The sequence below is a fragment of the Crotalus tigris genome, unplaced genomic scaffold (assembly GCF_016545835.1).
Source record: "Crotalus tigris isolate CLP2741 ecotype Arizona unplaced genomic scaffold, ASM1654583v1 scf7180000018005.443694, whole genome shotgun sequence".
In the NCBI taxonomy this organism is placed as follows: domain Eukaryota; kingdom Metazoa; phylum Chordata; class Lepidosauria; order Squamata; family Viperidae; genus Crotalus; species Crotalus tigris.
The window spans coordinates 44231-59317 of record NW_024096769.1 but is presented as its reverse complement, the minus strand read 5'-3'; the positions used below and the strand labels follow the sequence as shown (position 1 = coordinate 59317).

Genomic DNA, 15087 nt, shown 5'->3' with positions numbered 1-15087 from the left:
TCTTAGCCTGGCACCAGAATGCACAGCAACCCTTTTGCTGGACAATGCCCACATCTGCATAGTAAAAGTTTTAGCGTAATCTCCTAATCATAAACACCCATTATGCATAAAGGTGTCATCTAATCTGAAACCATGCATATTTTTGAAACATTCTGGTTGGCAGTTATAAAAGTTGACAGTGACAACTTGGCATTTGGGATTTTTTTATCTTATAGAAACATAGAAAACCGACAGCAGAAAAAGACCTATTGTAGTGGCCCTTTGAATTTGTTTTTTGTTTTCTTTTAATTTATAATTTTTAGTTATTTTAATATTTTATTTTGCTGTAAAATGTATGTGTGCATGAAGGAGATATATATTTGTGCAACTATCAGATTGTTGCATTTATACCAGACTTAATAGGGAAACTGCAAGAAGTGCCCCATTCGGCAGAGTTGATCTTTATTCCTGTGACATATTAAAGCCATATTAAAACCTTTGAAAGCGTAGTGAAGGTAGAACATATAGATAAACCTATTATTTTTTTATTAACTTTTTGCTGCCCATTTCACCACATGCGCAATGTAAACATTACATTACAGATATCCACCACCCCTTTGGTGCTTTAGTTTGGGAACTATCCTGGATGACAAGGATTATATGGGGATTTCCCTGCCATGAATATTTCAGCTAACTGGGCTTTATCAGCTCTGAATAATGTGAGTCCAATCATATATATTTGAAAAGCCTTTGAGTCAATGGGTTTAATTTCCAATTTAAGCAGGTTTATTTCTCAACAGCGCTCATGTTAATATTTCACATTAAGCTATATAAAATGAAACATGTTAGAAAGAGTCCAGTAAGTTCTTAGTTTTTTTTTTAAATCATCATTGCAGGTTACATAAGTGAGTGATTGTAGCTGGTAAAGTATGCATCTATTTAATTTTATACTGCCAACGCAGGAGACCAAGGCTGCATTTAAGAATGGGAGGAGGTTGAGGGTGCAAAGAGAAGGAGCCAATCAGAAATGCAAGCGTGACTAAGTATGGGTTAGTTTCATTTTTTTTAGCTATGATAAATTAAAGCTACTGTTCTCCTGGGTTTCCCAGCTGAAAGAGAGTTTTGAGAGCTGCATAGGATTCTATAACTCTCCTCTATTTTATTGGATTCAGCCTATGTAAAGATACTGCTAGATAATTATAAATCTACAGTAGTTCCAATAGTCAGAGAAAAATCCAGTGAAAGTTTATTGTCTGGTATCTAAGCATCAAGTCACCTCTGTACACCTCTATGTCCAATCATTTTGCACGGGCCAAATGTCAGAGAGGTAAGTTTAAAATAATTCAAGACATAATACTTTTTGTGGCAATTGTAAACTTGCACTTTACATACCCCAGAACTAGTCACCCAATAACACCTTACATGCTTGTGTGAGCAGAGGAATTCTGCATATTTACTTCACTGTGTTACTACCTCTGCATAGGCCCACAAAGTGTACTTGGGTTTACAGTTTTCACGTGATTTTGTACCAACCACAAAGCTGTCACGAGAACAATGCACATGAGTCAAGTGCTGTGTGATTCCAGCTAACTCACCCCTACCTTCTTAGGATGCCTCTGAGGTTTTAAGCAGCAGCATGCAATGTTTTGACACCTTTGCATCGTTAGTGGTCAAAAATCCGAAGGAATGTGGCAGCCTCCTTTCTGATGACTATCACATTTATGTAAAGGTGGCATGTATACCTTTTCACCAGCTAGACTGACTTTATCAGATGAATTCAACTACCTTAATTTGTCAGTCGGAAAAAGATGCTACCAGACTCCTTAGGATTTGAGGCCACCATAGGCACACAGGGCTCTCCTCCTACCTACAACAACGTCGGTGGGGATCCTACTTGGATGCCACTTCTGCTTAGACGGTAAAGGAGAGGAAAGGCTTCTCCCTCATGGTCGGACTTACTGGCCCCGCTTGGTGCACAAGGCAGAGGAGGCCACCACCCTCCTTCAGCTGCTCCTCTGCCACCAAGCGCCCAGGAAAAGAGTTCCAGCCTGGGCCGGGCTGGAGAGGCACTTCCCTAGGGTGGTTCCAGGCGGCAGCCCGTCTCAGGTTGTTCCTCGTTGCTTGCGTGGGTTGTCGGGCGGCTTCCTCCTAGTTGCTCCTCGGCGGCAGCGCCCTACAGAAGGTTGCCTCCCTCCTTAAAGCCACTTTAGGGCAATGGGGAGAGAGGCGGGATCGCCAGGCGCCTGGGGAGGAAGAGGCACTCCACTGGAGGCGGGCGCAGAGGCGGCGGCGGCGGCGGCGGCTTGCACAGGGGAAAGCAGCGAAGGGGGGCACGGCCGCCCGGAGCAGGTGGCCCCAGCGGACGAGCCGGATCAGGATTCCCCGTCCTACCAGGACAGACGACCAGAGACCACCGACCTCAGGCAAGTGGCTGGGATACTGCCTGGCATAACCCCCCCCCCCAAGCAGGGTGCCCTCTATCCCGTTCACGTCTGTGGCCGCGCCGGCTGGGAGCGATGGAAGTGCTCACCCCACGCGGCCGAAGGGCAGCAGCGACTTGGAGAAGGCAGGCTGGCGTGGAGGGGCCCGATGGGGAGGGAGAGAAGCCAAGGGATGACATGAATGTGGAAGAGGCGTCGGGAAGGAATAGGGGCGGTTAGGAAAAAGGATAACCCGGTGCGTCCGTTTCCCACGTCCGTGTGAGCGAGGCGAGAAAGGGGAGGATTGACCCGGGGGGGGGGGGGGGTTTCGCTAAGTTGGACCGAAGTCATCCCGCGCCGAGCGACTTCCCGCTTCTTTGCCAGTTTGCCCCCCAAAAACATCCCGGCGCGCTGGGAGAAATGAAGGAAGCAGGAAGCCTTTTTTTTTTTTTTCCCCTCTCCAAAGCGGGGTGGATTTATTTCAGCCCTGGAGACACCTTGACTCCCCAGAGTCAGAGACCACCTCTCCCCACAGCCGAGTACTTCTGTCTTGTCGGCGGAGGCCTGGTGGGGAACGCAGGAGACTTCTGGCGCCTTCAGTTTCGCGGGACAAAACTGCTGAAGATACGGTATCTACTGCATTCCCTTTTCTGTAAAGAAAAGAAAAGAGCCGCTCCTGAACACTTTCGGGCACCTGGGGCCTCCCAGGCAGCGGCTCCACCCCGGTGAGGGCAAATGAGGCCAACAAGAGCTTCTTTCCAGAGTATGAAACGCCCTTTTGGGCCCCAAACTCCCAGGTTTGCTGGGAGGACTCTCAATATGCTCAGACTAGGATGGGCCTGCTCTGTATCCTTGTATTATAAAGGCGTTGTGCTGACCCTGGCTATGAATAAAATAGGTCTAGTGAACTTTAGTAGAGAAATGGTGCCAACAGCGACCTGTGGTGCTGTATAAGGCCAAGCGATCCTATACAATTAAATGGGGGAGGGGAGGAGGGTAGAGAATCCAATTAAATGGAGAAAGCTGATTTCAATCAGTTGTAAGCCATGCAGCTGAGTTGTTTTCCCAGTAATATGTTCCTTTCAGTTTAGCCAGGCTCTGGAATTAGCGTACCCTAAGCCAGTGTTTTTCTCAAGGTTGGCAACTTAAGTTGTATGGACTTCATCTCCCAGAATTCCCTAACCAACATATGCTCCTGCTAGTCTCTGTCCATCCAGGAAGTTTCAGAACTATTACAACCCCTGGAATTCTCCAGTTAGGAGGAAAAGATAACGACTGGCAGACGCTTCCATGAACACAACTGGCAGTCAAGAGGCATGACGAAAATTCTTTAATTTCACAAAATATAGGGAGATTTTAACCATAGTTTCAGTTGGAAAAATGTGACAATCCTACACTAGGCCAAATCCAAAAAAGCCAGGGAATTTCTAGAAGCTCTGACAAATCAGCCATCAATAGACACATAGACATTAACAGTATCTATAGACTATGCAAAGGAGGCAATCAATCAGTCCAAAAGAGAAAAAGGCTCCAGCGCTTCCCCACCAGTAATCAGGACTCAGATCAGCACAGATTAATTCCAAGGTCAAACTGAGACCAACAATCAAGTAAAGCAATACCCCAATCAAGAAACTGCCAAAGAGCCATTAGTTAACAGCCCAACCAAAGAATCTCTAAGACTGCCTCCACCCACACAGACAGGCAAGACACCAGAATATAAACAGACAGCAAACAGCACTTCTTACTAGCACTGATGATGTTACATACTTAGGGTAATGAAACGTCTGCAAGAAAACAAGCAAGCTCAGAGAGCACCATGGACCCCTCAAAGGGAACATTCTTCAGGGCAATGGTTTCATCAACAATATTGCTATTTAGCTATGCTGGGGCTACAAAAGCTCCCAGAGTTATCTGGAAATTATCTCAGGCCAGTACTTCTCAAGGTGATAACTTTAAAATGTGTGGATTTCAATTAGCAAATTCCCCAGCCAGCAAGCTGACTGAGGAATTCTGGGACTTGAAGGCCACACAACTTAAAAATTGCCAGTGTTGAGAAACTCTGGCTTAAGATATGCTAATTCCAGCCTGAATAAACTGAAAAGAATAGAATTGACCAGCCTAGGGCCACTTGCGCACATTGGGCATCTAGATGCACAGGGGAAGTTCACAAGCCTGGACTGAAGGGTGATAGAGCTCTTCTCTTGATCTATCCCAGCAGGCAGTATTTAAGCCAGGTCTGCCTATGATTCATGGAGCAGTAAAACCTAGAAGTTACTGTTAGCTTGATTCTCCATAAACCTGTCAAATCCTTTTGTAAAGCACCCACACTGGCTGCTATGACCACACCTGTTCACAGCAACTTCCACAGATTTCTTAAAACCGGTGAAGAAATTTCCTTCTGTTGACCTTGAGCTGCACTGCAAAATAGCAAAGTTTTTTTTACAGAAATTGAAGACTACAAAACAGAATATCCAGGGATCTGATTTGCTGGCCAGTTGGGTAAATCCTTGTCAGTTTACTTGGGATTACTTCCATTGTTAGGCAGAACGGGCCTTTCAGGGGGCAACTTAGCTGAGAAAGTCCATTGTTTAAAGGAGTTGGGGTGTTGATGTAATCGGTCTGATTGAGGATGGAAGACTAGCATTTGACTCTGTTGCAATTTCCTTGTAAAGGCTGCCCTTGGGCCAATCTGGTTTTGATAGGATTGGGGCCAGGCAAAGGAAGGAACTTAGTTTGACTCTGATTCCATCTAAAAGACAGAGGAAAAAGGTGCAATGTCTGTTTTGTTTGTTAAGTTTATTTTCTCTACTACAGTATTTCCCCTTTGTAAGAAGCCCAACTGTTATAGTGTTTCTTGGAAAGATGCTGTTCCAGCTTTCAAATCATTTTGGCAGCTCTTTTCTGCGCTTTCTGTAGCTCTCTAATATTCTTTTTAAGGTGTGAGCGGAACTATACACAATATTCCAAAGATAGTCTTGCAATTATATAAGGACATTGTTCTGTTACTCTTTATGATGACCCCAAATATGGAATAGACTTTTTTATTGAACCTGCACCCTTAATTATCTTTGTGTTAAGTCCCATGCCTGGTCAGTCATTTGCTCATTAATGTACAGGGAGAATTTGAGCTTTTTTTTTTAGAAAAAATGTATCATTTTACACTGAACTGCAATTGTATTTGTCATTGTGAACTGTGTTCATCATTTTGAAACCTATTTGCTCAATATTAATCTTCCCAATCTTTGTTTGATTTTACCATCTTGTTTGGCATCAACAATTTACTTCATAACTCACTTCTTCTAAGTCCAGGATCATTGTGCAAAACCAACTTTTGTGGTTATTTTATGGCTGTGTAGTTACCCTTCCACTACCTCACCTCACCATGCCTGCAGGTCGCTGTAAAATCTCTTTGGCAGGTCATTGTATAACCTCTAGTTAGGTAGTCATTCTTAAATGTAAGGTAAGATGTAGGATCGGTCCCCCATGGAACATAATTAGCTATGTTCTACAATCTACAGGATGTCATACCCTAGATACAATGATTTTTTAGGGTGTTTTATTTTTAAATACATTGTTTCCCTTCAGGAACAATTCTTTGATTTTATTATCTCTCCAGGGACCATTGTTGTACAAGCTTTTTCTAAATGCCAGGAGGGTGCTGAATAAAGATTGAAATGTTTTTAGGTTCCATCTTCAAAATATGTTTTCTACCAGAGAATCTGTGGGACTTTGCATGGCCTGGTCTCTTATTTTACCTGAATTGTGGGTGGAATCTTTGTACTTTTGCAGACCCACCCATTTTGCTAAAAATGGAGATTTAGGAAAAGAGGGCAGAGCTTTCCTCTTTTTTTAACCTTTCACAAATAAGAAACTGAGCTTGCTTATTCAACTTAGGTTATCAGCATTTGAATGTACCACTTCTGTTTGATATAAGAAAGTTGACTTTCTGGTATTAACATGAACCTCTCTACAGAAAGGAGAAACTGGAGGCCACAGCACACTTGATTTATAAAGCATTTTTATAAAGCTGCTTTATAAATCATTTGTGTTTTGAAGAGCCAATTGGAGCAACAGCTCTCTCTCTCCCTCCCTCCCTCCCTCCCTCTCCCCCTCCCCCTCCCCCCTCCTAGAACCTCGCTAGATTCTTCTGAATCTCAGAATTCACAGTTTGGATTTGATGGGCAATACTTTCTTGGGAGAAAATTTTGTGGTAGCTAATGATTTATTTTTTAACACATTTATTATATTATTAATCAGTCCAATACTGTTGTAAGCCACCTAGAGTCACTGTGAGCGAATACATGGCCAAATAAATTTTCTAAATAAATAAATACTGTACAGTAATTGAAGTTCTTTGGGCAATTACAGTGTAGCAAATACTATTGTCTCTTTAAAAATAATCCACCCACCATTCAAAAGAAGAAAAACAATGTGCTTTAGTGAAGAAGGAACAGAAATAAGCCATTTTGTTTGCCCATATTTTTATTTATCTTCTTGTTACCTCCCAAAGTCAGATGTGCTTTTAAGAGTTTACATTTAAAAAAAGTGAAAAGGAAATAAGGCTTCTCTGGGAACTAAGTGGATGTCATTCAGAAGTATGAGATGGGAGATAGGATTCTTGACTTCTATATCTTTAAGGGAAAGGAAGGCAAATTAGAATAGAAAAATCTTTATATTCATTTATGCATTTATTTGCTCACTTAGATTGATAGGCTGCACTAGTAAGAAGACTCTGATAGTGTTAATAATTTAAATTTCTTTCCCTTGTATTAGGAGATCTGAAGGAGAAAAGTTGACAGCTAAGCTTTCAGGAAGTCTTCCGAAATGGAAAGCTGCCATTTCAACACAATAGGAAAGGAAATTTTCCAGGAAAATAACACAAGTAATCTACGATTTGTGGATGTTCACTAACTTCTCTATAGTGGACAACACATTTAGGTAAACCTCACTTACTGTAACTAGTAGCTAACATCAAGGAAGCAAATTCTATGATTCTTGAAAGACAGAAAAGGCTAAAAACCTATATAATAAGAGAAAAACCTGAAGGAATTTTAAATAATCCATTGCAATCAACCTAATTTTTGTGTGTTTCTCCATCACTTTTTGTCATGAATAAAAAAATACTACTCCAAAGGATGAAGCCACATCATTTGAGTTTAGATCAGTATCACTCTTTCCTCTTATACACTGGAATGGGCATTTCCATTTGGTCCTAACACTCATCTGTGTGGGAATTGTCTCAGTATTTTAGTATTGTGAATATCAACTAATGCACCTGAACATGACTTCATGATGATATTAAGTCTCATATTTCTGGGTAACCTGTTGCATACATATTGTTTGGGACATCTCCGACCAGGCCAGTGTAATGGGAACATAGTTACTATAGTCAGTGCTTTTTTTCTAAAAAAAACCCTCACACGTCATACAACCCACCTTGCCTACCCTACAAGATTCCATCCAAAAAAGGTGCCGGAACTGTTCTGGGCGTTCTATGAGAAAAAAAGCCCTGACTATAGCAACCGGAATGTGAAAAAAACCATCCCATTTTATATTGACAGAAAATAGACTATAGGCAAGAATGTAGCTGAAAGGTTACAAGTATAATTCTTTTGGGCCGTTGTTGTCCTGATATCCATATAATACCTGACTTGGTCATTACATTTCCATCTTAAACTAAAGAAAAAGTCGATGACAGAACTTGGCATAGACTATAAGAAATAAAATCATTTCTGCAATAATCTGTCCAAGGGCTAGATTTTCAAATGATGATTAGAAATCAACTCCATTTTCACAATGGCTACTATCATGGTTGGGTGAGTGATTGGTCCTTTTGCTACCAAGTAAAGAAGGTTGGAATATACACCCATACATTTACATGATGAAAATCTTAGGTCAGCTGAACCAGTGTCAGAAGTAGCTATAGCGTTCATTGTTATATATAATATTCTCTTCCTTCAATCTGTTGGACTAGGACTGGAGAGCCCTTCCTTAATTGTGGAAAACTCACTGGGTGATTGTGGAGAAGAGGAAGAGGAAACTTTATATGTACTACCTTAAGCTCCTGAATAAAAGGTGGGATATTAAAACTAAACAACAACAAAAGTATCTTCTAAGGCTTGTGCTTCACTGGACGAACAGAGATATCTTCAAATTCCACAAAACATTTGATCATTGCTTGGCACTGAGAATTTTCTGAAATCTAATTACCATACTAAGATTTTCAGGGTTGATAGAAAACACTGAATTTTTAAAAATGATATATTTATATCCTGCTTTTTTTCCACTATGGAACTTAAGGCTATGCATAAAATGTCCCAAAGCAGCTCACCAAAGTATTAACCAAACCTAGATGTGATTAGTTGTATCATCACTCAAGGAGTTTTTTCATTTAGTGTTAACTTCAGAATTCGGAATAGAAATAAGTAATATTTGGTTTCCTATATTTGATCATTAAAAAAAAAAGTTAAAATATAAAGCATTTTAAAACATTAAAAATATAAAACATATTAAAATGTTATATAAAATACATTAAAATATGTTAAAATATAAAGCATTTTAAAACATTAAAAATATAAAACATATTAAAATGTTATATAAAATACATTAAAATATGTTAAAATATAAAATATATTAAAACTGACAAATATCTATAAGGAACTGTGCTTTAATGGTAGTTGAAAGCTAGGGCTTTCCTGCTCTTTTGAAGCTTTGGGTCATAATTCTGACACTATCTCCAAACATGCTGAATTACAGTTCAGTCAGAATGGCCTAAGATAGCAGACTGGCAAGGCTGTACTACTCATTCCTAGTAGATGTGAAGATCATATGTATTGAAACCTTATGAGGGCTTCTAATAGGAATAAATGCTTATAGGAATAAAGGGTAAATGTCAAACGAGAGACTTTTCTTTTTTATTAAAAAAATTTATTTTCCATTTATTCATACAAAATACAATTAAATTCCTAACTATTGGTACCGCCTGCCCATTCCCCCCAGGCTGCGTCCACCCTCTCTAATCCTTCCCTACTTCCCTCCTCTTTCTCTCCTCCCCTCCTACTCTCTTCCCCTCCCCTTCTCCTCTAACCATCCTACTTCTTCCCTACTCCTTCCTCCCTTCTCATCCCTCTCACACACATGAACACAGCATAGGGGAAATGCCCAAGCGTTTACCATGACTATATTATCATTACCCACCCACTCACCCACCCACCCACCCTCAACCCTCCCCCTCTCGCTTCCCAGAGATAATTTTTGGGCAAACCAGAGACTTTTCATTGGTTTGTTTTTATATTCAAGTTAACAGTAGATAGGAAAAAGATTTAGTGCAGCTTCCTTTTTGTGTATGCTTAAGTAACAACCTTAAATCCATAGATAATTTACACGTTCCAGACATGCCTCGGATGATCATAGCTCCTACATCGAGACTTGAATTAACTTCAGATTCAACTTAACATTCCTGAAATGGAGACTATTCTAACTTCTTGTGTTTTTTATGGCAGGCAGTATGATTCCAGTGGCTGAATTCAAGCATTTCACAGACCAGCAGCCTGCTTTCAAAGTACTCAAGCCTTGGTGGGATGTGCTAGCTGAGTACCTCACCATAGTCATGCTGATGATAGGCGTTTTCGGTTGCACTCTGCAAGTGAGTGAGTATGGAAGCAGACTGCACAATTCCAGAACAAGATCATGGAGTCACTAATTGAAATTGCAGAAAGGGATACTTATCACTGAAAGGGCTTTGGAAATTGATTACATGCAGTAGTAGGAAGGGTTTATGATTTGAACCTGGGAAAGGGTAGGTTTTTTTTCCAGCCTAGGGAGATTAGAAATCATATAGAAAGATTGTTGGGCAAACTTTTCTTCCCCAGTGACTTCCTATATTGCAACAGGATCATGCATATACATAAACACTCCCATGAATTATTCACATATAACGTATCAGTCAAACATACCTAATGCCTCTCCCTTCCCCCCCTCACAATCTTGATTGAAACAAACAAATGGCTTATAGAGCAAATGAATCCAAAGTTCTCAAACGTCAAAAATCAAAACAGCCAGGCTCAAATTGTGATATTTTGGGCACATTATGAAAGGACTTAACTCTCTTTGAGAACTGTATACAGTAATGGTGAGAAAGGCGAAAGAAAAGAGAAAAAGAACAACTGACAATAACAGGAATGGACTCAGTTACAGTAGCAGAGATGGTGTAAGTTGGATATACTGAACTAATTCAGTACCATAGAAAACATGTGACAGGTGGTATAGTAAAAAGACATTTAGAAAAATAGTATCATATATTGGGTGATGCAACAAAAACAATGAATGGACTTTTGTATCCCTCTATCATATCTACTCAACTTGCATAGTTGACACTCTACTCCGAAGTCCATTGGAAAGAAGCCCCATAAAGGATTAAGGGGCCTAGTAATATGTTTCTAGAATCCACCAAACCACAGTTATTAAAAACACTGCTGGCATAAAATAACAAATGCTGGCCAAAGAGTTATGGATGCTCATTTGCTGCACAGGGAGTTCCAGTCTCAGATTACTACAGGATTCATCCCATCCCAGTATGTAAAAAAATAGAAAATCTGATAATACATTTTAGGCCTGTTTGGGCTACTCATCCAGAAGAATAGAATAATTACTGTGACAGTGTTTCAGAACAAATAACATTTGGGGAAATGCCCATCACTAAAGATCTAGACGAGCTTATTCTTTGTTATGCTACTTTTCTATGTGTAGGATTTTTAAAAAATATATTAAAAGGAAATTGTAGCTCTTGCACCTTGAAATGGCCAACTAAGATCAACTCTTTTGGGAGTCTATATATTATGTGATATAAACTGCTGTACTATATGGACTCTGATATATCATGTTTCTTATTTTTCTTTTCCTCGCTTATATGTTGTGGCAGGTGATACATGACAAGATTATTTGCCTTCCCAATCATGTTCCCAGCGGTACAGCTCTTACTGATTTAACTTGTGAAGATTTCACCAAGAAGACAGTCAATAACTCTGAACCAATCAAGTCTTCTGTCCACCAGAAAATGAGTGGATTACAGAACAACCTAGACCTCCAACAGTACAGCTATATCAATCAGATGTGTTATGAGACAGCCCTTCACTGGTATGCTAAGTACTTTCCTTATCTTGTTATTATCCATACACTCATGTTCATGGTGTGTGCCTCTTTCTGGTTCAAATTTCCTGGTACCAGTTCCAAGATTGAACATTTCATCTCCATTATGAGCAAATGCTTTGATTCACCTTGGACTACTCGAACCATCTCAGAAGTTTCTGAAGAGGAGAATACAAGCTCAGAAAAGGTGAATCAGAACAAGAAAAGTAATGTTCCCAGTGAACTGATTGAACTTTCTCCTACAGGAGGCTCTGTTACAAGAAAGAAAGTTGCAGAGTCCCCTTCCAGTAGCATGTTGGGCAAAAAGGAAGGCGAGGAAGCCAAGGCTTTGTTTGAAAAGGTGAAAAAGTTCCGACTCCATGTTGAAAAAGGAGACATCCTTTACACAATGTACATCCGCCAAACTGTTCTCAAAGTTTGCAAATTTCTAGTTATTATTGTCTACAATGCAGTCCTGGTTCACAATATTAAGTTCATAGTGCCCTGTAGTGTCAAAATGGAGGATATGACAGGCTATGACCATTTCTGTTGCAATCATACCAAAGCCTATCTCTTTGCTAAGCTGGCCATATGCTTCCTCGCTTTTCTTGGTGTATATGGTATGACCTGCCTCTATACTCTTTATTGGCTCTTTCACCGGCCACTTAAAGAGTACTCATTTCGCTTTGCTCGTGAGGATACTGGCATCAAAGATATCCCTGATGTTAAAAATGATTTTGCTTTCATGCTCCATCTCATAGACCAGTATGATTCCCTTTACTCCAAGCGCTTTGCTATATTCCTCTCTGAGGACAGTGAGTTCAAACTTAAACAGCTCAACCTCAATCATGAGTGGACACATGATAAATTGCAGCAGAAACTGCAGACAAACCCTAGTGGGCGCCTAGAACTCCATCTCTTCATGTTGCCTGGGTTGCCTGACACTACTTTTGAGCTGATTGAGTTGGAAGCGCTAAAACTGGAATTGCTCCAAGATGTTACTTTCCCAGCCTCAGTAACTCAACTGATCAATCTCCAAGAGCTAATGCTGATCAATTGTCCTGCTAAGCTGTCCTTTACCTCCCTTAAGTTCTTCCGTGAACAGCTGAAGGTGATGATGGTAAATTTTGATGACATAAAAGATATACCTGTGTGGATTTACAACTTGAGAGGTTTGGAAGAGTTGTACATCTCAGGATTTTTCAACCACGAGATGGGCCGGACAGGAACTCTAGAAACCTTACGTGAGCTAAAGAACCTAAAGATTTTGACACTGCATAGCAACATCTCAAAACTGCCACCTAGTGTGGCTGATCTGGCCACTCACCTGCAAAAACTTAGGATACATAATGATGGGACTAAGTTGGTAGCCCTTAATAATCTCAAGAAGCTCTTCTCGTTGCAGGAGCTAAAATTGATAAATTGTAATCTGGAACGGATCCCCCACGCTATCTTTAGCCTTGTGAACTTGCAAGAGTTGGATTTGAAGAATAATAAGTTGGTTTCCATTGAGGAAGTCATTAGTTTCCAGCATTGCCGAAAGTTGATATGTCTCAAACTTTGGCACAATCAGATTTTCACCATCCCTGAACATATCCGCAAACTCAAGACCTTGGAGCAACTTGACCTCAGCCATAATTACATTGAAGCTCTCCCTTCCCAACTCTTCATGTGCACTAGGCTACATTATTTGGATCTTTCCTACAATAAAATTCAGACCATCCCTTCTGGTTTGGGAGTTTTACAAAGCCTTCAATATTTTGCTGTTTCACACAATTGCTTGGAGACATTGCCCAATGAAATTTACTTCTGCAAGAAACTCAAAGTTCTCAAAGCAGAACACAACAAACTGCGGCGCATCTCAGATCGCATAAGCTGGCTTCCTTTGCTGTCCAGGATGGAGCTGAAAGGGAACCAGCTTGAAGCCTTACCCTTGGAGATTGGTCAGTGCAAATTCCTCAAGCGTAGTGGTCTGATGGTGGAGAGCAATCTTTATGAGACATTGCCTTTAGAAGTAAGGGTAAAAATGGAGGATGAATGACTGATGTGAACAGTAGGCAAGGACTGTAATTTCTCAAGTGTGACTGTGTAGGCATAGAACCAGAACACATAAGAGTCTGGCTCCATTCATTCCAGATGCTCTCCCAGGAACTCCCAACCTTTTTTCTATGTCACCATGGAATGGATGTGATAAGTCTAAGTCTAGCAAATCTGTATCTTGGGATGAAATCAGGAGGGAGCTGACAGCTTTAATCCTAGGAAGAAGTGTGGAAATGGGAAACCTCAGCAAAAAGAAGTTGAAAGTATCATTTCAGTTTTGTTCTATTTTTCTGAAAAACACCAGTTTTCAGAACAGTTAAATAGGATAATTTATAAGAAAAAAGGCTGTACCAGACCAAAGGATCATTGTATTTAAATTTTATGTGTTTATGTGTGTAGATATTTTTGAATTGCTCTGAAGCTTTGCTAGATACTGTTGTTCAAGTGGATTCATTTGTTCACTCCTAGCTTCTTGTTTGGAGAGATTGCCTAATTTTTTCAAAAGTGATTCTGGGTGGTGTTTTGCCTATTTATTGCAATAGATGAGAATTAGTCAGGGACTAGGTATTTTACATAATTATCAAAAAAACCTAGCTCTTTTTATTCTGTTCTTCGTTAGAAGAAGAATCGTGTTCTAAAATGTGGAAGAGCCAAACCACAAAGCATTTGCTTTGATCAATAAGGACTCATCATATGATGTAACATCTAATTTTTCTATGTCAAATTGGCCTAAATTCTATCCAACATTCTGCCAACGTGAACATCTTCGCAGTGCAGGAGGATAACCATATACAGAGTGAAGTACCTTCCATACATAGCAGGTGCTGGGAAATATTGGGGCGATCCCCTAATTTTTTCTCAGTCTATCAGATGACAAAGCTATAGGAGACATACAATGTAACTCTTACATCTCATTAATGAGACTGTCTGCCCTTAGATGATGAATACCCATTCCAGGAGTCTTAAAGGAAGACTCAACTTTCAGTCCTATTAACTTATGCCTACAGAGGGTAAATCATAATTGTCATGCATTCTTAAAGGCTTTTGACAAAGACCTTCAAACAAAGACTTGAACAAGCTGTTGCAGTCTTGATATTAAAAAAAACCAAGAGGTTCTTTTAGTAATTAGTAAGTAATAATCAGCAAGGGAACATGAAGTAGTAATGCAAGGTTTTCAGGAATCTGCCATTGGAAGGTCTTTCTGTTGATTTATTTGAAGAAGGCATTAGATCTCTGCCTTAAGCTCCTGCCCTGATGGTACCTCTGACATGCTGTCTAGGCAGGGCCTTGCTTCTAATCAGAGGAAAGGGCACTCCATTTGAGGTAGCATCAAGCAAATGCTTTGGTGGGAATATTAGATTATGGCTGGGGAGACTTCAAAAGACTCCTACGTGAGGAACAACCCAGTTGTTCTAGATCAGTGGTTCTCAACCTTTTTAATGCCGCGACCCCCAACCGGTCGTAAGTTGAGGACTAAACCGGTCGTAAGTCAAGGACTAAACCGGTCGTAAGTCAAGGACTA

The 15087-nt window shown here is 40.4% G+C and overlaps 1 protein-coding gene across 3 annotated transcripts; it reads left to right on the top strand.

Moving 5' to 3' along the window:
- Positions 1–1867: 1867 nt before the first annotated feature.
- Positions 1868–15087, top strand: LRRC8E (leucine rich repeat containing 8 VRAC subunit E). Of its 3 annotated transcripts, none has more exons than XM_039346530.1 (4): positions 7204–7337; positions 8374–8474; positions 9906–10044; positions 11320–15087. In XM_039346530.1, the coding sequence occupies exons 2-4, from the start codon at positions 8446–8448 to the stop codon at positions 13564–13566; spliced, it is 2415 nt and encodes an 804-aa protein (XP_039202464.1). In that variant the 5' UTR covers positions 7204–7337; positions 8374–8445; the 3' UTR covers positions 13567–15087. The 3 variants fall into 3 exon arrangements, with proteins under 3 accessions (XP_039202465.1, XP_039202464.1, XP_039202466.1); XM_039346532.1 differs by having other exon boundaries at positions 7322–7337; positions 9902–10044; XM_039346531.1 differs by lacking the exons at positions 7204–7337; positions 8374–8474 and adding an exon at positions 1868–2402 and having other exon boundaries at positions 9902–10044.